Here is a 27,295-nt window from a genome sequence, read left to right on the forward strand (position 1 = left end):
TAAGAATATCTGGGTAGTGAAAAGGAGCCAGCTACATGAAAAGCTGGAGGAAGAGTTACATACATAATATTACATCTTCTAGTAACCATATTTTAAAAGCTAAAAATAAACAGGTAAAAATAATTTTAATAATATATTTAATAATAATATAATGTATACAATTCTTAGGGAGACCTTTTACACTCTTTTCCATAACAAGTCTACAAAATTCAGGTTGTATTTCACATGTAAAACATATATCAATTTTGACTAGGCACATCTCTAGTGTTCAATAGCTCCATGTAGCTATTGAACACTTGAGATGTAGCTAGTCGCTACATTAGTGAATAATGCAGTGCTAGATACTATAAAGGAGATGACGATGAGGAGTGAGGACTGGAAGTGGTGTATTAATGAAAAGGCTCTTGTGGTAGCTCAGTGACAAAAGATAAGGACTAGAATTGAGAGCAAATAGAAGGTATAGAGAGGTCAGGCAAAAACTGAGAAATATTTAGGAACTAAAATTGTCAGAATTTGGTGAAGTGTGAAGATGAGAAGAAGGGTAGAGACAAGGATGACTCCTAGCTATTGTTGTTGTTTTTTCCCTCTTTTTTTGCCCACGCTGCAAGGCATGTGGGATCTTGGTTCCCCAACAAGGGATCAAATCTGTGGCCCCTGCAGTGGAAGAGCAGCGTCTTAACCACTGGACCACAGGGAAGACCCAAAGGAGGACTCCTAGTTTTTAACCTGGCTGCCTGGGTGGGACAGTGCCAGGAACTGAGGTAGAAAACACTGGTGAGTGTGGTGCTCAAGAAACCTTAGGGAATAAAAATGGTTAGCTTTGGAATACTGACTTTGAGATACCTATGAGACATCAAGGTGGAAGATGGCCAGAAAACAACTGGAAATAAAAATAAACAAACTTGAGATACATACTGGGGAGTCATATACATGTAGCCAGTGATTGAAACCACTTTGGAAGCACCAAAATAATACAAGCCTCTTCTGTGAAAAGGGCAATGACATAATCAGAAATAGAAGTCTTCTATCTGTACTGCATTTGGCTAAACTTGGTTGAGTTTATTCTCCCTGTGTTTCTTTATACCAAAGATCTGAAGAGATGAGAGCTCTTTCAAATGTTACAGACCTTCTCCTAGCTCTTTCAAAATAAATTTTAATTTTGTATTTGTTAACATTTCAAGGTTCATAAATATGTTTAAGTTATTATATAAAGTCATTATGACTATCAGAATAGAGACAATAAGGAAAGGCAGAGTACTGTTTTCAGAGGTAGGAATGAGAAAAGGAAACAGACTAGACCAGATGGCTTACTGAGATAAGGAAAGTCTTTTTAGGGTGAGAGACTGTTGAGCATATATATAGGTTGAAGGAAAAGAGCCAATGATGATGAAAAGATTGAAGACTTAGGAAAGAAAACGGGTGACTGCTAGAGCAAGATCCTGAAAGAGATATGAAGAAATAAGGTCAGAGCACTAAGGTGGGAAACCTTGTTCCCCAGTCTGGGAAAAATATGATGAGAATAGGTTTTGATTTAAAAATTATGTATATAAGTAGAAGACAGCTGAAGGAAAACGACCTGATAGGTTCAATTTTTTCAGGGTAGCAAGAGACAAAGGTAGTCTGTGAAAGTAAACAGAAAGACTGGGTTGGAGGTTTTGAGAAAAGGAATGAGCTAAATACTTTGTGCTTACATTGTCTTCTATTACTACATAAACATATTTTGGGGGCTTCCCCGGTGGCTCAGCGGTAAAGAATCTGGCTGCAGTGCAGGAACGGCAGGAGACACTGGTTTGATCCCTGGGTCAGGAAGATCTCTTGGAGGAGGGCCTGGCAACCCACTCTAGTCTTGCCTGGAGAATCCCATGGACAGAGGAACCTGGCAGGCTAGAGTCCATAGGGTCGCAAACAGTTGGACACAACTGAAGTGACTTAGCATGCACACACGCAAATGTAGTTTTTCTCTCTTTCCTACAAGACTATACCCTATCTACTATTTTTAAAAGAATTTAACTTTAAAATGCAGTGAATTGTATATGTATTTTCCATTAAATTGTAATGTCTTTTAGGGAAAGATCTCATGTCAGCATTTTTTCAGGGCCTATGTACTCCACTTCACACAGAAGGAACTCAACATTTGCCAAGTTGAATTGAGGGCAAGCACTGTGTTTTAATTACTCATTTTTAAACTTTCTGCACAATGCCTTACATTCCAACAAATATTTGGGGAAGGCAAATGGTTCCTGGCAGCCTACACATACAATGTGTCTCTAAAAACTTGTATATGCTGAATATGAAAAAGTCAAGTAACAGATGTACATCTTGTATGAGGATTTAGTTTCCTAAGAACTAAAAATAAAAAATAAAACCCTTTATTGTATCTTGTCTTTTAGACATACTATTTTATGACATCATTTCCAGCATCTTTGGAGAAGGCAATGGCACCCCACTCCAGTACTCTTGCCTGGCAAATCCCATGGAGAGAAGAGCTTGGAAGGCTGCAGTCCATGGGGTCGCTGAGGGTCAGACACGACTGAGCGACTTCCCTTTCACTTTTCACTTTCATGCACTGGAGAAGGAAATGGCAACCCATTCCAGTGTTCTTGCCTGGAGAATCCCAGGGACGGTGGAGCCTGGTGGGCTGCCGTCTATGGGGTCGCACAGAGTCGGACACAACTGAAGCGACTTAGCAGCAGCAGCAGCCAGCATCTTACAGACATTTTTCATTTTTACTCTTTATTACAGAACCCAGATAATCTCTTTAAAACCAATGTGTTAGCACTGACACTTAAAAGTTGCTGCTTTCAGCATGCCTAATGATTTCCATCTTTGCTTTAGTTATATTAAATGAGACATTTCCTTTTTAATAAGGAAGTATACCATCATATATAATTTCTATTCATTTTAATAAAAATACATAAAATATCCAGCTTTCAATTGAAAATCACTAGTCATACCAAGAACAAGGAAGATAACAAATTGAAGGAAAAAAGTGAATCAGTAGACGCCAAAAATGAGATAAGATATGCTGGAATTACTTGATGAAAATGCTTTAATGAACAATTAAATAAATAAATATTTGAAACAATAAAAAAATTAAAAGCCTCACCAAGGAAATACCTAGTCTCAGAAAACAGAAGACATACCAGCAGAGTAGAGAAGACAGAGGAAAGAGTCTGCAAACTGGAAAACAGAAGAATAGAAACTACCAATCTTAAACACTGGAAAGAAAATAAGATTTAAAAAAAGAAGAAAAGAGAAGAGGTTCAGTGCCGGGGTCCAGCCCCGGCTGATCCAGGGTCTTCGAAGGAGAGACGGCATCGGCGATTTATTTAAATATTAATTAGAGATATAAAGAGTAATAGAATGAGGATAGCTCAGTAGGAAAATTCAGTGGAGAAAAGAGGCTGAGTAGCTTGGTTTATGCGGAAAATCAATATAACCTGTGACACCAGGTTAGCTCTGACCACAGAGGCCGCAGGCGCCCTCTAGAATAGCGGAAGGTGCCCCACCTTAGACACCTTCTTGAGTGGGTCTTAGAAGCCCAGGCAAATAAATGGTCGCAGAGGACCTCTGCGCTCCAGATGGAGACTCAGCCGGAATGTGAAAAGAAAGAATGACATGGGGAGACCAAGCTTTGGTGAGCAAGGCCCGTAGCTTTATTTTCAACAGGGGCTTTTATACCCTAAGTTACACATAGAGGATAATAGGGGATGTGAAATCATGCAAAGTCAGCAGTCTTTGATCCTTATCAAAAACTAGTGTTTCTTTCCTGCAAATTTATCATATACAAATGGTTTAGGTGATTTACATCATCTTCTGGCCAGAAGGCCTATTAACATTTTATGACTCTTGACAAAGGTTTGTCAACCGAAAGACTTATTTTCTATAAGAGTAATTATTTTAAGGTTTGGCGCCATCTTCCGAAGGTGTTAGATAAAGTTACATTCCTATAGGGCAGAGGTGTAATGGGTTTACAACAAAGGAGAATTTATTACCTTAAGGGTCTAAAGTTGCTAATACCAAGGCCACTACTTATTTTTTCTACCTACCAGCTACATTAATTAATACATATTCAAGGATACAATACAGGGGATGTGGAAACTTGGCAGTAAGCATTGGCTCATCAATGAAATCTTTTACTAGTTGTATTCTGACAGTTTCTAACTCTCTGAGAGGCTTTAAGCTATTTGAATATCTTAAGCTTTCCATGCCTCTCCAGGCTGAGAGACTGTAAACAATCGTATGCATAGCTGTAGGAGTCCGGGTAAACTTGTCAGGCAAGTTAGAGAGCTATCTGAGGGGTTTAGATTTAAACACTCCTAATGCCCAGGAACTTTATTAATTGGAGCTGTAAGTTAACTCTTTGTCAGAGAGAGCGAGATGGTGGTGGGGGACAGCCCCCAGTAAAGTCAGAGGTGAGAGCACAAAGCAATAAAGTAGGCAGACTCTGGTTTTTTGGGGGTAGACGCTCAAGAATATTCAGGGGGACTCCTGAGGCTCGATCCTGCCTTTGAGTATGCCGAGCCTCCTTCCTCATGACCTTTGCCATGAGTGGCGTGTCTCTCGCCGGCTGTTCAGGACCCATGGAACCATAAAAAATGATCTAGCATTTGTGTCATCAGAGCCCAGAAGGAAAGAATAGAGAGGGGCTGAAGAAATACTTAAAGAAATAATGGCTGATAACTCCTCAAACTTTTGGTAAGAGACTCAAAGCTACAGATTCAAGAAGTTGAGCAAACCTCAAATAAAATAAACCTAAAGCCAAGATACATTATAATTAAACTTCTCAAAACTAAAAGCAAAGAAATGATGACCACAAGAAGGCTATCAAATAAAGCAGATTTCAGACCAAAGAAAATTAGTGGAAACAGATAGGGCCATTATATAAGCATAACAGAATAAATGCACAAAGAAGATACAGCAAGCCTCATTGATTATGTCTATACCAACCAACCAGAATAGCAAAATGTGTGAAGCAAAAATGGACAGAATTGAATGAGAAAAAAAGATAAATCTACAATTACAGTTAGAGATTTCAACTCTCCTCATCAACAACTAATGGAACAAGCAGACAGAAAATAAGCAATGATACAGAACTCAACAACATCATGTGTTAATAGGATCTAATAAACATTCCAACCTACAACAGCAGAACAGAGATTCTTTTCAAGTGCCCAATGAACATACAGCAAGACCTGCCACAAAAGTCAACAGTAAAAAAAAAAAAGCAATTTAAATACTTGGAAACTAAACAACACACTACTAAATAATTCATGGATCAAAGACAAAGCCTCAAGGGATATTTAAAGAATACACTGAACTAAATGAAAATATATCAAAATTTGGGGGATGTGGCTAAAGCAGTGCTGAGGGGAAAATGCATGGCATCATACATATAATTATACATACTACTGCATACGTTAGAAAACAGAAAAAAATAACAAATCAGTAATCTAAGAACCCACCTCAAGAACCTAGAAAAAGAAAAGCAAAATAAATCCAAAGCAAGTAGAAGGAAGGAAATAATAAACACAGAAATCAATGAAATTGACAAGGAAAATAATCAATGAAAAAGCTGATTCCTTGAAAAGATCAATTAATAGCTGACAAGGCAAGTAGACACAAATTACCAACATCAGAAATAAAACAGGGGATTATCATTACCAACTCTGAAGACATCAAAAAGATAAGGGAATATTATATTTAACTCTACCCCGACAAATTTCAACAACTTAGATGACATAGACCAAATTCTTTAAAAAACAAAGAAACTGAATTTCTAATTTAAAAACTGCCCCAAAATACAACTCCAGGTCCAGATAGTTAACTATTAAAGAAGAAACATTCCACAAATTAGAAGAAACAAAACCTCTCAATTTATTTTATGAAATTAGTTTTACACCTATGCCCAAATCAAAGACAGCACACAAAAAGAAAAATACAGACCAATATCCCTTGTGAACACAGATACAAAAATCCATAACAAGATATTAGCAAACAGAATTTAGCAACATGTAAGAAAAATTATATACCATGACCAAGTAGGGTTTATTCCAGAGATGCTATGCTGTTTCAGTATTCAAAAATTAATATAATTCACCATTTTAATTGGTTAAAACTTAGAAGAAAAATGACAGGATCATATAAAAAGATCTAGGCAAAGCATTTGAAAAAAAATCCAACACCTATTCATGATTAAAAAAAATCTCACAGAAAAAGAGGAATAGAGAGGAACTTCCTCACCCTGATAAAGCTTCCTCAATAAAACCCTACAGCATTAGCTGAGGAAATTTTATTTATTGTATTTAATGGTAACAAACTAAATGCTTTCCCCTAAGATTAGAAACTCTGAGAAGGCAATGGCACCCCACTCCAGTACTCTTGTCTGGAAAAATCCCATGGACGGAGGAGCCTGGAAGGCTGCAGTCCATGGGGTCGCTGAGGGTTGGACACGACTGAGCGACTTCACTTTCACTTTTCACTTTCATGCATTGAAGAAGGAAATGGCAACCCACTTCAGTGTTCTAGCCTGGAGAATCCCAGGGACAGAGGAGCCTGGTGGGCTGCCGTCTAAGGGGTCGCACAGAGTTGGACATGACTGAAGTGACTTAGCAGCAGCAGCAGATTAGAAACATGGCAAGGATATCTGCTCTTACCATTCTTATTCAACAGTATTAGAAGTTCAAGTCTGTGCAATAAGGCGGGGGGGGATAAAAAGAAGCAAAAAGCATGGAGACTGGAAAGAAAGTAATAAAACTGTCCCTTATTGCAGCTGACATTATTGCCTATGTGGATAATCCCAAGGAATGTACACTGGGATTATCCAGTGCTGTATACCTGGAACACTGTACATCAACTATACTTCAATTTTAAAAAATTAGTAAAAAAGATATGTTATGTTCATCTATGCATGCCAGGCATCCAGCACAGCCTGACATACAATAGGTGTTTTATAAATGTTTGCTGAATAAAATAGATGTGACAGATGTAATGAAAAAAAAAATTCAATTATTAAATTGTACTTAATGCAATTTATCATCTGTATAGATCCTTATTTACTGACTCTTTCATAACAAAATGATCTCTTCAGTGATTTTATTAAAGATTGACTTCTACATTTTCTCACTCCTTTAGTAATATAACAAAATAATAATTCTAGAATGTATAAAATTATGTTTTCATCTTCCCTCCTGCAGAGAGAAACAGTTTCATTTCTTGAACTAAATGGAATGCTACTGACCATAATTACTCTACAATATAAGGATCCTATAAGTTTTTGACACTCTCTCAAATGCTTACTTTATAAAGCTGTAAAATATCTTCAGGTACTACATTCATATGGGTAGGAACTTTTTTCTTAGTTAAACTGAAAAATATTAAGCAACAAACACATGTTAAAATTATAGACAACTAAAACTGGAAACAAGAATGTATAAGATTTAAGTAGTCATAATATCAGTAGTATACAGTAATAAGACTTGATTAAAAATATAAAAATAAAATATAGATGTTAGAAAAGTGACAATACTATACATTATGATTAACAGATCTAAGAAGGAGGTGAAAGGATATATAATAGGAGGTATGCACAGAGAAAGACAAATCTCTCCCACCATTTTCCACACAACCTGCCAATCAATATTCTAAACTTGTATTACATATCAGATCTAAAAGAGCCATCTGAAATAACTCAATCTCAGAGTCTAAGACTGTGATGCCTTTTTATAAAAACCTTCATTTGATGCCTTTTCTTTCAAATTGGGTATTAGAAATAAGAGTAAAACCTGTACCATCCCAAACTTTACCAGTACTTCTGAAACATCTATTCAAATATTTAATCCAGAATGATCTCATCAATTACAGTATCAATTCACTTTGAAAGTGAAAAGCGAAAGTGTTAGTCACTCAGGTGTCCAACTCTTTATGACCCCATGGACTATATAGCCCACCAGGCTCTTCTGTCCATAGAATTCTCTAGGCAAGAATACTGGAGTGGGATGCCATTTCCTTCTCCAGGGGATCCTTCTGACCCAGGGATTGAACCTGGGTCTGCTGCATTGCAGGCAGACTCTTTACCGACTGAGCCACCAGGGAAGACACAACTCACTTTGAGATTTAATTAAAAATAAAAAGTTTAATCCATTGTATATTCTTGCCTCCTTTGTCAAAGATAAGGTGTCCATATGTGCGTGGATTTATCTCTGGGCTTTCTATTTTGTTCCATGATCTATATTTCTGTCTTTGTGCCAGTACCATACTGTCTTGATAACTGACTTTGTAGTAGAGCCTGAGGTCAGGTAGGTTGATTCCTCTAGTTCCATTCTTCTTTCTCAAGATAGCTTTGGCTATTTGAGGTTTTTTGTATTTCCTCTCTTTAACAAGTGGTGCTGGGAAATCTGGTCAACCACTTGTAAAAGAATGAAACTAGAACACTTTCTAACACCATACACAAAAATAAACTCAAAATGGATTAAAGATCTAAACGTAAGACCAGAAACTATAAAACTCCTAGAGGAGAACATAGCATACATGTTCTGACATACATCACAGCAGGATCCTCTATGACCCACCTCCCAGAATATTGGAAATCAAAGCAAAAATAAACAAATGGGACCTAATTAACCTTAAAAGCTTCTGCACATCAAAGGAAACTATTAGCAAGGTGAAAAGACAGCCTTCAGAATGGGAGAAGATAATAGCAAATGAAGCAACTGACAAACAACTAATCTCGAGAATATACAAGCAACTCCTACAGCTCAACTCCAGAAAAATAAATGACCCAATCAAAAAATGGGCCAAAGAACTAAATAGACATTTCTCCAAAGAAGACATACAGATGGCTAACAAACACATGAAAAGATGCTCAACATCACTCATTATCAGAGAAATGCAAATCAAAACCACTATGAGGTACCATTTCACGCCAGTCAGAATGGCTGCGATCCAAAAGTCTACAAGCAATAAATGCTGGAGAGGGTGTGGAGAAAAGGGAACCCTCTTACACTGTTGGTGGGAATGCAAACTAGTACAGCCACTATGGAGAACAGTGTGGAGATTCCTTAAAAAACTGGAAATAGAACTGCCTTATGATCCAGCAATCCCACTGCTGGGCATAGACACTGAGGAAACCAGAAGGGAAAGAGACACGTGTACCCCAATGTTCATCGCAGCACTGTTTATAATAGCCAGGACATGGAAGCAACCTAGATGTCCATCAGCAGATGAATGGATAAGAAAGCTATGGTACATATACACAATGGAGTATTACTCAGCCATTAAAAAGAATACATTTGAATCAGTTCTAATGAGGTGGATGAAACTGGAGTCTATTATACAGAGTGAAGTAAGCCAGAAAGAAAAACACCAATACAGTATACTAACGCATATATATGGAATTTAGAAAGATGGTAACAATAACCCTGTGTACGAGACAGCAAAAGAGACACTGATGTATAGAACAGTCTTATGGACTCTGTGGGAGAGGGAGAGGGTGGGAAGATTTGGGAGAATGGCATTGAAACATGTATAATATCATGTATGAAACGAGTTGCCAGTCCAGGTTTGATGCACGATACTGGATGCTTGGGGCTGGTACACTGGGACGACCCAGAGGGATGGTATGGGGAGGGAGGAGGGAGGAGGGTGCAGGATGGGGAACACATGTATACCTGTGGCGGATTCATTTTGATATTTGGCAAACTAATACAATTATGTAAAGTTTAAAAAATAAAATTAAATTAAAAAAATAAAAAGTTTAAGCAATCTCTATCTCTAATGACTTTAAGCAAAAAAAAAAAAAAAAAAAAGTTGATGGGGAAACAAAATCTTTTGGTCAGTAAAGAACCGTTGGTACTTTGGGTTTTTTTTTTTGTATTTGTGCTGAGGCTTCCATTAGAGTTAACACTTCTAGTCTGTCTCTGCCCTTGCTCTCTCATTCCTCACCTAAGGAACTTATTAACACATACTCTCTTAAAGCTTTCTTATGAAGTGGGAACTCTGTTATCAGGTAACATGCCCAAGGTATATTTGATCCAAGGCCTATACTCTCATTCAGTATATTCTACTGGTTCTCTACTATTCACTGCTTGACTACTATCTAAGACTTTACAAATAGTACAGTGAGAAGAAGCAGTATGCAAACCAAGTTGTTTTCATATTTGCTTACTACTTTTCAGACCACCTGACCTGCCTCTTGAGAAACCTATATGCAGGTCAGGAAGCAACAGTTAGAACTGGACATGGAACAACAGACTCGTTCCAATTAGGAAAAGGAGTACGTCAAGGCTGTATATTGTCACCCTGCTTATTTAACTTATATGCAGAGTACATCATGAGAAATGCTGGGCTGGAAGAAGCACAAGCTGGAATCAAGATTGCTGGGAGAAATATCACTAACCTCAGATACGCAGATGACACCACTCTTATGGCAGAAAGTGAAAAGGAACTAAAAAGTCTGTTGATGAAAGTGAAAGAGGAGAGTGAAAACGTTGGCTTAAAGCTCAACATTCAGAAAACGAAGATCATGGCATCTGGTCCCATCACTTTATGGGAAATAGATGGCGAAACAGTGGAAACAGTGTCAGACTTTATTTTTTTGGGCTCCAAAATCACTGCAGATGGTGACTGCACCCATGAAATTAAAAGACACTTACTCCTTGGAAGGAAAGTTATGACCAACCTAGATAGCATATTCAAAAGCAGAGATATTACTTTGCCAACAAAGGTCCGTCTAGTCAAGGCTATGGTTTTTCCAGTGGTCATGTATGGATGTGAGAGTTGGACTGTGAAGAAAGCTGAGCGCTGAAGAATTGATGCTTTTGAACTGTGGTGTTGGAGAAGACTCTTGAGTCCCTTGGACTGCAAGGAGATCCAACCAGTCCATCCTAAAGGAGATCAGTCCTGGGTGTTCACTGGAGGGACTGATGCTGAAGCTGAAACTCCAATACTTTGGCTACCTCATGTGAAGAGCTGACTCATTGGAAAAGACCCTGATGCTGGGAGGGATTGTGGGCAGGAGGAGAAGGGGACGACAGAGGATGAGATGGCTGGATGGCATCACAGACTTGATGGACATGAGTCTGAGTGAACTCTGGGAGTTGGTGATGGACAGGGAGGCCTGGCGTGCTGTGATTCATGGGGTCGCAGAGAGTCGGACACAACTGAGCAGCTGAACTGAACTGAATGTTTACTTAAGTGTGGTCAATGAATCACCTTTAACAGAAGTACCATGAGGTACAGGTTAAAAATGTAAATTTCTGGATCATCACCCTAATCTTAGTGAATTAGACTATAGGTGGACCCAATATTATGCATTTTTAAGTAATAATCCATGGTGAGTCACACATATACCAAAGTTTTAGAATCCCAGCATTACATCGTGCTACCTTGTTGGAAATAACTTTGTTAGAGTAGAAAAGGGAATGGATTCAGAGGCTGAGAATTATGGTTTTGCTACTTACTGCCATGTGACCCAGGGCAGGCCATTTAATCTTGCTGATATATGAAAACAATAACAACCACTACTTTCTCTCAGGGTTAATATCAGGTTCAAAATAAAATAATCCATGCCAAGATACTACATAATGGCAAATAGCTCTATGAGAATAATAGAATATAAAGAGCCAAAGGATCCTGTCTTAGATAGTCTAGGACAACTCTCTTAATTTTTTTAATGAAAATAACTACTTTCCTGTTTATAAAAGAATCATACACTTAAAATAAAAAATTCATGAAAGGACAATGTGAGAGCACTGGACAATCATATTACCCATAAATGTTATTTTATTCATCTGTTAAAAGTTTTAATATTCTTACTTTCTTTTCATTTTCTTATATAATAATTATAATCAGAAGAATGTTAAATAATAGTCATGACTGCAGATATCCTCATGTTAGTCGAGATTTTAGTGAGAAATGTCTTGAATACTTCACCTTTAAGTCATGATTCTAACTGTTGTCTGATTGACAGATTCTGTGTGTGTGCGCGCACGTGCATGCTGTATTTAAGACGGATCCTTATGTGTATTTTTAATTAGTGAATGTCTCCAGCATCTATCCAGATGATCAATCTCATGGCTTTTCTTCCTCAGTCTTCAGTAAAATATTCCTAAATTATCTTAGTCATGGTTACTCCAAAGCTCATGTTCTTTCTCTCAACATGAAATAGTGCTTTTCATTAAGATGATGCTTTTAAAATTCTTCCTGGCAGAGGATTTGATTAAATTGAGCAGAAAGAGGGATTTGGCTTTCTAAGGAGAGGACATTCCACTTTCTGCAACAGAAGGTTAAATGAAGGGTAAATTTTGAACACTGGTTTCAAATATCAAAGTTGTTTCAGTTGAGTAAGGAAATACAGTTGGTCATATATTCATAACTGAGAAGGAGGAAGAAGATTATACAACAGACCCTAGACTTTCAGCTTGTCCTTCTTCAGTGCCCTGGTCTTTTCTACGACAGCTATGAAATGTTATTAAGCCTCAATATTCCATTTTGGTAGATGTTCATTTCTTTTGAGTAGACTTCCTGGTGAGATTAAAAGAGCTGCAAGTAGTACAATTCTGCTTTTAAAAGAAATACACTCTTAAAAAAAAAAATCAATTAAAAAAACAGAGATGCTCCAGGGTATTATTATTCATAGGCAAACAAAAGTATTTACAGAGAGCCCTGAGAATCCCACATGAGGAACAAAGAAACGCAACACATCAATGTGATATTTAAGCAGTAGGTAGATGCTTTATTTTCCCTCCTATTAAGCAGAAGCACTATTTTAATATGCGAAGAAAATACTACTTTTAACATAAGAAAAAATTCTTTTACTCTAAACATTTCAATTAAAACCCAATCTTGTACCTCATTCAAAATACCACCAAAGAGGGATCTCCCTGGTGGTGATTAAGAGCCTGCATTTGCTAAACAGAGGGCACAGGTTCAATCCCTGGTCAGGGAATTAAGATCCCACATGCTGCATAACATGGCCAAAAAAAAAAAAAAACTACCAATGAAACCGAGTATTAGTCACTGGTCTTTCTTTCCATATTTTGCTTGCTACATTCTAGGAAGCATCCTGGAATGTTTATTAACAATACGTATTAAGGATTTAGCCAGGCAGCTTTAACAAATACTTAATTATCTCTGGTATTTTTTGAAAGTGAATTTCAGGACCCTAACAAAAAATAAAACTCTAAGCAAACTGTTCATGTCAAACCATTCTCCCATCACTTGAAAGAACATTAATATGTTAGTTAGTTCTTCAATTCAAGAATGACTTTCAATTTTCTAGCAGAGAGAAATTATTTATATAGTTGGGCTGACTCCATAATGCTCTTATTAATAAAAGCATATGACTGTTAATGTGATATAGCCAGTTCCTGGTAATGTCTCTGGTTTTCCATGAATGTGGCCATTAGTACAAAAGGATCACAAAGAGGCCTTCTGACGTGGCCTATCCATGTAAAAGTACAGTTTAAATTACTCTCCCCCAGTGTACCTCTGTTGGAGAAGGAAATGGCAGCCCACTCCAGTGTTCTTGCCTGGAGAATCCCAGGGACGGGGGAGCCTGGTGGGCTGCCGTCTATGGGGTCGCACAGAATCGGACATGACTGAAGCGACTTAGCAGCAACAGCAATGTACCTCTGTGATTTCCCAAACACAAATTTATTTGGCACTGGCATAGGGACAGCACACTACCGTATCTGATCTTCCTATGTTTACCACAAGTTTAACGTTTTACCTGTGAGATGAGCTCAGGTCATTCTATAACATTAGAAGGGAGTTTAGAGTAGAGTATAAATAATCACAAGACCTGGGTGTGAATTCTAACTTTGTCACCTACTTGCTACTTGACTTTGGAGCTATATTGTTTGTATTCAGATTCATAACCTAGGTTCTTTCATTTCGTAACTGTAGGACTTTGGCAAGTCCTTAACCTGTTTTCAATTTCTTCACCTAAAAATGACGATCAAGTGATTACTTCTATCAAAGACTCTTCTGTTTTTTTCTTTGGTACACACAGAATTTATTCAGGCAAAGAGAAGCAGCCATATTCTCATGCTAGAGATACTTGAAGTTGCAGTTCTAGAGGTAACACAGGTGTCCAGCCGGGATCAGTAATGTTGCGCATATAAGCTGTGATATCTTCACTGTCTATTGGGGATTCTGTAAGCTACCCAACACCCTCGAAATAAACCTTCCTTCTTAAAATAACCAGAGGATTTCTGTTGGTTGTCATATGAATCTTGGGTATAGAGGGTTATTGGAAGGCAAAACCCCCAGAGTTTTGGAAATCTATCTTGAAGACTGAGGACTCAGAGTATCTCTCTCTTTTCTGAAAGTGCCACTTAGTACATGTATATTTCCACAGCAAATGAATAATGGAGAATAATAATGGTGAGACCCACAGTGTGGTGGCCATTCTCTAAAATGGCATCTGATGTTCCTTGCCCCTAGGTATTCACATCTGCAGGTAATTCCCTCCCACATTATTCCAGGGTTGGTCGGTAGCACATAGCATAAGTGACAGAGGGACAAAGACTCTCCTTGATATAACTCTAGTCAGGCTCCTCTAAGTTCTCTAGATCTAAAATTTGGTGTCCATTCTTGTCAAGCATGCATCTCCCAGTTGTAGCAAGAATCTTGCTAAGTCAGTTTAGAGAGAATCCTTTACCCTCAATATCTGATCACCCTCGAAATCTCATCAAATTCCTCATCCTCTACCCTTGGCATCTGATCACCCTGGTCTAATTTCAGCAAAAACTCTGTCAAGTCAGTTTAGCCAGAATTCTCCCTTACCACTGGTGTTTCCTTTTAGCAATTTCCACTTAGTGACCGCCACCCTGCTCCTTGGCTATAAATCCCCACTTGTCCATTCTATATTCAGAATTGAGCCCAGTTCTGTACTGAGATCTCTTTTCCTCTATTGTAACAGTTCCTGAATAAAATTTACTTTTGCCACGTTACCATTCAGCTCTAACGCCTCAAAATGTTGCTATGAAGATTAAATAAGTCAACACATGTTAAATGCTTAAAATTGCTTAAAAGGATGTTAGTGCATAGAAGTATTCAATAATTATTATCTTTAAATAATATCATTATTCTTCATTTTCAAGTACTGTGGGTCACTTTTTACAAGTCACCATATAAACTCACTATAATTAAATTATTCTCCTACTGCTGGACATTTATTAGACTACTTTCATTTTTTACTATACAATGCTGTGAACATACATTCATATTCACCCATTTCTCTAATCACTTCCTTAGGAAAAAGTTATGGAAAGGAACTTACTATGTCAAAAGGTATGAATGATTTTAATACTCTTGACAGAATTACCAAATTGCTTGCCAATTTACATTCAATCAACAGAATGAGTGTCCATCTCTCTACATACCTGCCAGCAAAGGGCATCATCACTTCTTTGATTAAATATGATTTCAATTAGCATTTCTTCTGCTATAAGTGAAGTAGAACATTTTTCATATGTTTATTAGTCACATTTATTTATTCTGAAAAATTATGTTTATATCCTTTCCAATTAAAAAAAGTCAGTTAAAATTGATTTCTGTTTTGTGGTGATTAGATTACATATTAAAAATTTCCACTCCCTTCTTCTGTGACTCTTACTCACTGATGTTGCATTTAATAATTTGCTTTGGCTGTTAAGGATGGGCAGATTCCTTTAAGCTTAGCTATACAACTTGCTTTGACCAATGGGAGGCTAGCAGATGAGAGGAAAGCAAAGACTTAAAATGTGTTTGTGCAACGGAACTGTTTCTGTTAGTACCACTTGAAGAGATTTTCCTTGGATAATTGCTGTCCCTTTGGCTGGGGCCCCAAAATGAACAAAGATGTAGCCAACTCAAACCCAACTTTCAGGGAAGCACCAAAACCCCAATGAAAATGGTGGTGTGAAGCCGTGCAATCCAGCTGAGTCCAATCTAGTTCCAATTCAGCTGACCCACAGATAAAAAGGAGAATAACTATCTACACATACATAAAGAATAAATAACTGTTGTTTTAAGTTGCTGAAGTTTGGGGTGGTTTAACACGCAGCAATATCTGATTAGTACACTTACGGTATTATACTATGAAACTCTGAAAGAAAGAGATCATATATAATCTACTACTTATACTGAGCAGGAACTTCAAGCCTTGTAACTCATTTGGTTCCTCACTTTTTCCTTTTCTTTCTGCTGAAAATACCTAAGTACAGTAACTTTTCTCAATGTTTATACTTTTTACTAATAATAGTCTCATATAAAATTATATATAACATAAATAATCTATAAATTAAAGTTAAAAATTTTATTTGCAAGTAATTGTCTTTAAATTCCTTTTAATTAGACAAATTGCTCCAGAAACTGAATTCATAGATAATTTTGACTTCTCTTTTAAACATAACAGATCCTCCATTAGTATCTAAACAATAACAGATATTGTTTTTAAACTTTAAATTTTTGCGCATGAGTGTTTCAAAAGCAACACAATTTACACAGAAGTGCTAACAAATTACATCTATCAGTTAAAAGGGCAGTTAAGAAAACAAAAATTAGAGAAAAGACAACAAAATGGCATCAAGGTGTAAGTGTTTTTCTAAAAAGCTTTTTCTTTTAAATGACAAAAATGATACAAAAATATAATCTATTCAAATCTATAATTAATATTTTAAACATAATTTAAGGTAAAAAGAGATTGTTAGTATAATATTTATAAAACCATTTAAAATCAGCACAATGTCAAGTAGATGAAAGTTACTCAAGAAACTTTAAAGTCAATTTAATACTGTTAAAGTCAATTTAATAATCAGAAACAAACAATATCTCATATTTGATTTTATAGCATCCAGCAAGATTTAAGCCAATGCTGACAAATGGTGAATTCTAAAATAATCTGTCTCTTGTCTGCATTATTAGTTAGGCTAGAAAAACTACAGCAAAATGTATCCAATTTCAAAAGGGTTAAAGATTTGAGCTACTTTCAACATTAAGTCCAAAATGAAAGCATTTTATTCAAATGAGATTTTTTTAAAAGTTTGTTTATGTCTTTAAAAAGTTAATGAAACAAAAGTTTCCCCAGAGATTAAAAACAATAACAACACTAAACTGTGTTTCTATTATAATGTAACAAGACTAAAATTTGGAAATTCTGGCATAGAAGTCTATTGTTCATGGTAGAAACAGGGTAACCAACAGGCCATCCCCGGAGAGAGGAAGCACTTCAGGACTATGTGTGCTCACCCAAAACAATGAAATGACTATTTGCACTGAAGGCACTGAACTGCTGCTGAGGAATCCTCATCAGCGGCCACAGCACGCCTTACAGCATGTTAAAGAAGACGGGATCTAGAAGATATAAGAGATCTGGGCACTGGAAAACAACGGAGCAAAAAAATACAAATGAACTCAGCTTTTAAGTGAGTAGAGAATATCTCTTTTCCAAGTATTTTAAAATGTCTTATAGTAAATGCTAACAAATGCTAACAAAAATGTCTGAAGTAAAATATGAAATATTTTTAAAAGAACTTTTTTTTTATCCATGTATTCAGAGAACAGCAAAGAGTAAAATCTACTAAGAATTTATAAATATTTTAGAATGTTAGAAACTAAATGAAAAACAGAAAATCTAATGAAGTACTCTTGCTGCATCAATGGATTAGAAATAACAACATAATGGCTTTTTCTTTTATTGTACCTCCCACTGGCTTTTCCTAGCCAAGGCCAAGAAACCTCAAGAACACACAAAAACCATTTACAACACTTTCCTGTCTCCTCTACTACCAATTCCAACAAAAAAACCTTGTAGGAATGGCTTTTAATTTAGGCTTGTAATGAAAAGTGGATTCTTAAAATAAGATTGGCTTTGAGCGTTTCTAAAATCAGTGATGGAAAATAAAATATATTGAAATATTTAAAGTGTGTTTCCTTCTTACTACAAGGGAGGGCTAGCTGCAGTATTATCATACTTACTCCCCTCACTTGAAAAAAATGGTTTTAAGTATAGAGTTAATTCTTGTGCATCCATTTTTACAAACCATGCAGCATAGGCCATAACCTTTGGAACAATCTTGAAAATGCCCCCAATAATGCTGTTACTATGGTAACTCTTTTAGGCTAGTTCTCTGAAAGGACTCAGAATCCTGAGTCTGAACAAGGTTACCTCACCATTTTCTACACTTTACCCTTCAAAAAATGTGTCCTTTGCAATAATATATACACATTCAATAGAAAAAGATCTACATCATTAACCATATAGAATCTGTTCTTTTAGATCAATGATCATTTCTAAAGTCTATGTTTTCTGACATCTTTTCTCTTGGAATACTGTCCAAGGAAACAAGAAAAATCAGATTCTACTTCTGATCATCATTTAATGTCAAATTTTCTGTCAAGGGTTACTTCGAATTGTCTTTTTGGTAAAAAGAAGAATTAGTGATAAAAATATTTAATATGTAGGAACTATAATGTTTTTTTTAATAGCAACTATAAAAAGTGTTCGGTACTGTTTTTTTAATTTAAGGGATATGGTTAGGCTATACAACCAATGTTCTCTCTAAAAAATGCTTGTGTGTTTAAAAATTTGTCTGTGGGCACATGAATCAAATTCAGTCAGTAAACAGCTGTTACTTGAACAAAAGACCAAACACATTCATAGTTGATACCTGGTAAATACTCCCACCATACACATGCAAGGTGATCGTAAGTGTATCTTTTAAAAAATTTCCATAAAGGAAGACACATATAAACCAGCTCTAGGCAGTGAAAGTAAAAGTGTTATTCGCTCAGTTGCAACCCCATGAACTGCAGCCCACCAGGCTCCTCTGTCCATGGAATTCTCCAGGCAAGAATACTGGAGTGAGTAGCCATTCCCTGTTCCAGGGGATCTTCCTGACCGAGGGATAGAACCCAGGTCTCCTGCATTGCAGGCAGATTCTTTACCATCTCAGCCACCAGGGAAGCCCCAATAAAACATACCTGCAAAGCACAATAAGTTGATGCACAACAGCAACAAAAAGTTTTGACTGAAGTTAACATACTTATGTATACCCCTGTGTAAATACCTCACTTTTTAGTTTTAATTCTGAATAAGGGCTTCCCTGGTAGCTCAGCTGGTAAAGAATCCGCCTGAAATGGAGGAGACCTAGGTTCAATACCTGGGTTGGGAAGATCCCCTGGAGGAGGCCATGGCAACCCACTCCAGTATTCTTGCCTGGAGAATCCCCATGGACAGAGGACTCTGGTGGGTTGCAAAGAGACACACATGACTGAGCGACTAAGCACAGCACAGCACAGGTAAGAATTAGTAAATTCCCATTAACAGAGGAGCCTGGAGGGTTATAGTCTATGGGGTCGCAAAGAGTCAGACATGACTGAGAGACTAAGCATGAGAAATAAGGGTTAACATACAAAATATACAAATAACTCATACACCTCACCATCCAGAAAAACACACCTATTTAAAAAATGGGCAGAGGTCCTGAACAAATGTTTTTCCAAAGAAGACATCCAGATGGATGTCAAGCACAAGAAAAGATGTTCAACATCACTAATCATCATGGAAATGCAATTCAAAACCACAATGATTTATCACCTCACATTTTTCAGAATGACTATTACCCAAAAGACAACAAACAGCAAGTGCTGGAGAGGATGTGGAGAAAAGGGAATCCTTGTGCACTGTAAGTGGAAATTTAAATTGGTACAGCCACTATGGAAAACAGTATGGAGATTCCCTAAAAAATTAAAAATAGGACTACCACACAACCCAGCAAGTTCATTTCTGGGAATTTTTCTGAGGAAAACAAAAGCACTAATTTGAAAAACATATGCACCACTGTGTTCACTGCCTCAGTAGTAATAGCCAAGGTATGAAAGCAATCTAAGCATCCATCAATAGATGAATGGATAAAGATGTGGTATATGCGCAGAACGGAATATTATTCAGTCATAAAAAAGAATGAAATCTTGCCATTTCTCATGACACGAATGGTTGTAGAGGGTATTATGCTAAGTGAAATAAGTCAGATAGAGATAGGTAAATATTGTATGATTTCACTTATAAGTGGAACCTAAAAAAAAAAAACAAAAAAAAAGAACAAATATAACAAAACAGAAGTAGACATATATACAGAGAACAAACTGGTGGTTGTTAAAGGGGAGGTAGGTTACGGGATGAATGAAATAGGTGTGGGAGACTAAGAGGTATAAACTTCCAGTTATAAAATAAGTAAGTCACAAGGATCTAATGTACAGCCTAGGGAGTACAGTCAGTAATATTATAATAACTTTATATGGTGATGGACAGTAACTGGACTTATTATGACCACTTTGTATAAAAACACTGAACCACTACATTATATACCTGAAACTAATATAATATTAAGTCAAGTAAAAAAGAAGAATAACTATTAGAACATACTGGGAAGCCACCAAAAGCAGGCAAAAAGCCTGAGCTTACTTTGGAAAGACACTGGCAATAAAGAGTAAAACTTCTGAGTTTGTGGCTTTTTGCCTAAGGGTGCTCCCAATACCCCTTCTACTCCAGTAACAGAAATATCAGTCTTACTGCCTACAGGACAGAGTCAGGGTTGATGGAATGGCTGGAAATTTAGAAGAGTAATCCTTGAAGGAAGAGACCTTCACAAAGGCTAAAATACACAATTTGAATACACAATGTTAAGTATCCCAGGCCAACAAGTAAGCATGTACAATGCAGAGCCTGAGGAGCTAGCCAAACAGTAAGTACACGTAAGAGAGGAGTTATAAAAGAAAAAAATTAAGGGAGCTTTAGGATGTGATTCCTTCACTGAGGTATTTAGTTAAATTATATCATTTAACAAGAGTGCCTCCTTAGTGGTAGAATTATTGGCTACATTATCAACGTTACTGCAATCGCAGAATCTACTGCAAAAAGTGGAAGTATCAATAAGGTGTTCTATTGGACCAAATCTCAAGCTTTTCAAAAGAAAAAAAATCACCCTAATCTTTCAAGACCATCAGACACACAGCAGCACTTTTGGAGCACTAGTGAAGGCTTCTAAATACAGCATCTCAATTAAAAATCACCAGAAAAAATTTTATCAAGCTATCTAAAAATAACTAATAATTTCAACTGGTAACATTTCTTTAGATGAGAGTGCAGCTTCTAAGGTGTAGGCTGACACTGATTTAAACAAAGAAGGAAGGCATTTTAGTAAAAGCAAGTGAGATCTTTGATTGACAGTTCTTAGAAGAAGGTTAAAAATTCAAAAGGAGCGACTGCATGTGGCTCAGAACTTAAAAGCCTTTTTCTCCTCCCAACAGAAGAACAGTTTCAAGTAATAACTAGTTGCCATGGAGATAAGAAACTAGAGAGATCAGAGAACTCAATTTGCAGTTAAATAGGCTGGAAACAAACGTTACTACTTGGTGAAGGGAAACGATTAAAAATATACATGACTGCCAGAGGGAATCTTTTTCACCTAGCATTTCCCAACCTCATTAATGAACAAGAAGTCTAAAAAACCAAATGAAAACCCAAAGTGTCTTGGACTGAACCCCTTAAATAAACATAATTCAGGATTTCAAACATTATCACAAATCCTTCCTATTCTGTATGACTTTGATTCTTTTCAGTGTGTTAGTAAATTCTGGAATGAGGCTAAAATTGTGTTCAAGGACAAACTACTTACTATAACTGAGGGGGCTGGAAATTCAATGGGGAAAAAAAGCACGACAAATGGATAGGTAACCAGATTAAGAAACAGATTCACGTGGTAAAAATCAGGATTTTGAAAAATCTTTTCACAACCATTGAATACCTTTGTGAGTGCTGTAAAGGGCTGCAAATGTCACCGTGAAGAAAGTCGTGGAGTATTTCCCAGCATTAATTAAATGAGGAAAGGCTCTTTTTGTGTCTCGGTATCGGCGCAGGCACTGGATAAAGCGAAGCCAAGCAGGAATGCACTGAACAACAGCCCGCACACCATATGAATATTTGTGGCAAATTTCTGGTTCTGTGAAGATTTCAAAGAAGAAAAGATTACAATTAAAAAAAAAAAAAACTTATTCACATCATTTAGTCATATACTGTAACCATTAGGAAGTCTTTAAGAGCAACGAAGCTGCTTTTCAGAATCATTTTTTTATTTGCAACTATTATATTAAACTTTTTAGTGATCAGAAGGCCAAGAAGAGAAGGTGAAATACACAGTGGGAACTTATAAAAACCTACCCACTCAGATTTACAGTTTTGTAATCTATGCCTTTGTGTGCATGGTCAGTCGTGTCCAACTCTTTGTGACCACAGACTGTAGCCTGGCCAGCTCCTCTGTCCATGGGATTGTCCAGGCAAAAATACTGGCGTGGGTCACCATTTCCTTCTCCAGAGGGTCGTCCCAGCCCAGGGACTGAACCCAGGTCTCCTGCATTGGCAAGGGGATTCTTGACTGTTGGAGCCACGTGGGAAGGCCCCTTTGTAATCAGCTTTGTGTAGTTTTACTACACTCCTTCTCTGGAGGAGTGTAGTAAAACTATAAGACAATTAGAGGTTGAGTACATTAATCAAAGAGGAAAAAAAATTAGTGAGCTCTGTAACCTGAAACATCTGGAAAACCTACAAATATCACTGTTGATGACAGTTTTATGAACTCCAAACCCCTACAACATATCCATTATAGGTTGTTCATACTCTTGTTCTTTGAAACAAAAGAAACAAACAACAACAGCAACAATAACAAAAAAACAAAGGGCAGAGTTTACATTTTTAAAATAAGAACAGAGTTGGTAAATCAATTTTCTTCAAATTCTGGAAATGTATCATAGTGGGTCAACATATAACAGAATTGTGATTTGCTGGAAGTTAATGAAAATCTGTGTTGGCGCTGGCATCATTAACTTTCGTTAGTCACATGTTACATAATCTGTCTAAATTTGGTCTTCATCATTAAGGCAAAATTCCCTAATAACTAGAGTACCTGGCATAAGCTATAGTTAGAGTGACAAAAAGAGCCAAAAGAAAAACAAGGTCTCCAATAAGACCTAAAAAACAATCTCTAATGATTTGCTCAAAGCATGTGATCTAATTTCTAAATAATCAGTATTTTTGATCATCGTAAAGCAATACTGTGATGGCAATTGTTGACAATAGAGCATCTGTGATATAATTACCAACCTACTAGAAGTTTTTTAGTTTTAGAATTCTTTAAATGTAAGTTGTATATCTCCTGGCAAATGAGTGGCTAAAATTATAATATATAATTTAAGAGCCAAATTATATCAGATAAAGATATTGCTAAAACAGTGCCAAGTACATTTAATTAAGTTTGTAATATTATTGGATGAGCTTAAATTTCTCAGTTATCATTCCCAATATTTCTTGGTTTACACTGGCAGTTCAGTAGTGTGGATGCACATTCATACCCTACCTTGTGAATCTTTTGGCAACAGGCCCTCACTGTCCTCCCATTTGAGCTCAAAGCTGTAGAAGCAGATCATATACTCCAGGTCCATCAGTATCACTGACAGGCTGTTCAGCTGATCGGCCAGCCAGAAATCAGCAAAGCCTACCTTATGGAAGGGGGCTGTAAATACTCGAAACTAGGAGAAAGAAAAAAAATCAGAAAACACAGAAACAAGAAAATTCATATTAAATTTATCTAATTTGTTTCTTACTCTACAGCATGATTTAGTTGATAAAATGGAAACCAATGAACCAATCACAAACACAGGGACCTGGCAGCAATAGTTAGGTTCAAAATTAATAATGAAAAGAATGAGTTGAAAAAATCACTAAGAAAGAAATTAAAAAGGTGGGGCAGGGGGAAGGCAGGAAGAGCAAGAGTTAAAAAACAGAAAGCAGAGAGGTGGGAAGAGCTGAAGTTGAAAGCAGAGAGAATGGCAGAAATGCACTGAGAGGACATTTACCATTAAGGTCTAAGATAAATTTACTGGAGACCCATGTGCTGTGATTATTTCTGGAATATTCTCCCATCTTAGCTAAGTGAATACAAAGCTCTTCTTTGCCTACAAAAGGTAGGAAGGGAAGGATAGTACCTTGGCTGAAGTATGTCTCATTCCCTAACCAACGTCACTTTCATTTGGCTAGTGCCATGGCAATGATCATATCTGTGAAATTATGTCACAAAAATCAGCCCACACCCCACTATTATGAAAACAATGATAAATAAATTCAGGTTATATGTCTTGAACACTAATCCATGCTGCATATTTTTCTCATGATGCATTTCTTATAATCCATTAACTATAACAAATTCTATGTGCTAGGTGTTATCCATATCCCCATTTACAGAAGATAACGCCTTCTAACCCTATTTTGCGGAAGCCTGTTTACCACTGCAAAGGAAAATCCTGGCATCGCAGAGGGAGGAGTTAGATACTTATCACCAGAAAGAGGCTCAAACTGTACCAACTTGCCTTGAAAGGCCTTGAGTGAAGTGAAGATGGGATGAAGGCAGCTTTCCTTCTTACCCTGTTAGACCCTTTCTATCTCACATAGGTGAAATGAACTCCTAAAACAAGGAATTCTAAGCAATTGTTTTGAGAAAATGAGTCTACAGCTCCCCTGCCATCAAGGTATTTACTAGACACACCCGGCCTGGGAGACTATGGCCCTCTTCTCTCAGACTTGGCTGGTTCTTTCTATCCTTTCTCTAAATAATTTCTTTGATTATTTCAGGGAAACAACAAACGGTTTTGTTACAACTCAATCCTGGGCGACAGCTATCCTGGAGCTTTAAAAATTAGAGCAGGGGTCTGCAGGACACAATATAGGCTTTAAAACGTAACTTTTCAGAGCTGACATATTTTGAGTCCATGGTTCAATCTTTTGATCACTTGCTTACTTTTTCAGTAAGACAGAAACGATATTATCATCTGCAACCATAAGCTCTAGATACAGCAAACTTTTTTTTTTTTTTTGCAGGGTAGGGTCGGATAGGAGGTGTTAGGGATTGCGATGTTAATCATTTATGCACAAAGAGGCTCTGGCACCAGTTTGTATAATATTTTAAGAAACTCTAGGTATAGAATGGATTTAAAGGATTCCAAGAGAGAGAAACAAGAGAACAAGTTATGACATAACAGCAAAGGATCAGGAAGTCTAACTCAGTCTCTAGCCACGGACTTTTGTGAAACTTTGTGGACTTTTGTGAAACTGGTAGTCTAGAGCAATTCTCATTTCTCACTGACATGAGACAGACTACCATTACTGTCACAACCTGCCAAACCTAGCCTTATAACCTGGCTATTAGAGAAAACCTCTGTAAGAGCAAAAGAGCAGGACAGTGTACTAAATAAGAAACAAAGAAACAGAGGGATGGACTAGAAAAGGAAAGGAGTAACATAAAATAGAAACTGAGAGGAAGGGAAAATTTACAGAAGGGAGAAGATGAAAAAATAAAGGAGGGAGTGGTTAATGTTTGTATAAGAAAACCAATGACCTTAATCATAGTCATTCATGCATTTAACAAAGATTCATTAAGTATTTATTATGAATTATTTATTATTATTATTTATTATTTATTTACTCATTAAGTATTTATTATGTCAGGCATTGTGAAGATACTGAATAAATAAAACATGGCCTGTACCACCCACAATCCCTTTGGGCAAATAAACACCAAAAGAAATATTGACAGCACCATGTAGTAACTACTATTACAGACAGGCAAACGAAATACCCCAGAAATATTTAAAAAGACGTGAGCAGTAGTTTGGTCAGAGGTGTAGGAGGAGAGATGAAGATAAAAATAAATAGAACATACTTAATTCCCTGATAAGTCAGGCCTTAACACATGGTCAAATTCATCTTAGATTTACCCGAATTCTCCCTTTTAAGTGAGAATTCTCCTTCCTTTCTGGCTAAGGTCTTTCAACTTCTACTTTGCTTTGATTTTAATTAAAATAACTGAGAAACTGTATTAAGAAAGCTAGAAACAATCTGGATATCTGATGTTTTACCCACATACACAAAAAGGCCACTAATTAGTTACTACAAAGAATATATGTTAACATCATCTTCTAATTAATGTAGACAAACAGTTAAGGAGATAAAGTCTTAATTTCTACTTATTGATAACCACATTCTTTCAAATCTGATTTTAAGATTCCATTAGTTGATCCAATAATCAAAGTTAAACATCTTACATAAAATGACTACCTTTAAAGGTCTGTTAAACGGTAGTGTTTAAAAACACAGGTTATGGAGCCAGAATGCCTGAGCTTACATCCCATCTCTACTATATCCTGGCTGCATGACCTTATTTAAGTTCTTTGAACTTTAGGTTTCCTCATTATAAAATGTGGATTAATAGTAGTTCCAGTCTCATGATTTATTAAAAGGAATAAAATAATTGATGAGGAGGGCATGGCAACCCACTCCAGTACTCCTGCCTGGAGAATCCCATGGACAGAGGAACCTGACGGGCTACAGTCCATGGGGTCGCAAAGAGTCGGACACGACTGAGTGACTAACACACACAAAATAATTGATACACATAAAAATGCCCAGACAATGCATTATTAAATGAGAACATTTCTGCACTTATACCAGAGATATGTGTAAAAATTTTATTACACAACTAAAGAAAATATTAGAAAAACCAATTCCAAAATAATATAGAAAAATACTCTAATTTAAGAATTTTATGCAGCCCTCTATAAGAATAAGTTGATATTTTTGTTTAGTAAATCTGAGGCATTTTTTTATGCTTCCTAATTGGATTACAATGAGGACAAATACAGATCTGGATAGAGGATAAATGAACTGATGAATGCAAAGAAGCTGTATCAGTTTGACATAAATACTAATATCAAAACAAATCAATTTCTTAAAAACTTTTTTCTAGCATCTATTGGGGAGAGAAATAACATATCAATTCAAATTAAAATATGAATATAAATGGTGCCCAGTGCCTACCACTATGGCCAGGTGACATGTTCTTTTTCCATGAAAAATTGAACAAAAAGAAAGGGAAATGTAGTTTACTTTAGGATGAAGCTTTCAAAAGAGCTGTATCAGGGAAATTTAACTACAGTAGAAACATTCTTGTTAATTCACTAGAAATAAATCTAAGGGCAAATTTTCTCAGTGAGATTTGAATTAAAAATAAGTCAATAGGTCAATTAATATTAAAATAATCTATAAATAATATTTTTTTACTATTTACAATTATTACAAATACAACAAACCATAATGCTTCTTTCTGTATGTCACTGCTTCTGACAGTATATTTTACTGTTCTCTTATTTCTTCTCTTAATATTACTGCCAACCTATTCCATCAACAAGTTCTCATTTATTAACA

The 27,295-nt window shown here is 36.5% G+C and overlaps 1 protein-coding gene across 1 annotated transcript in view; it reads right to left on the minus strand.

The window, feature by feature from the left end:
- Positions 1–27,295, minus strand: part of XPR1 (xenotropic and polytropic retrovirus receptor 1) — a 202,593-nt gene that overhangs the window by 19,322 nt on the left and 155,976 nt on the right. Inside the window, exons 10-11 of the mRNA XM_006048596.4 lie at positions 23,397–23,568; positions 21,792–21,986 (exon numbers count right to left, since the gene is read on the minus strand). Of these exons, the coding sequence (XP_006048658.1) occupies positions 21,792–21,986; positions 23,397–23,568 (367 nt within the window). The remainder of the gene's footprint in view (positions 1–21,791; positions 21,987–23,396; positions 23,569–27,295) is intronic.

This window comes from Bubalus bubalis, chromosome 5 (assembly GCF_019923935.1).
Source record: "Bubalus bubalis isolate 160015118507 breed Murrah chromosome 5, NDDB_SH_1, whole genome shotgun sequence".
Lineage (NCBI taxonomy): Eukaryota > Metazoa > Chordata > Mammalia > Artiodactyla > Bovidae > Bubalus > Bubalus bubalis.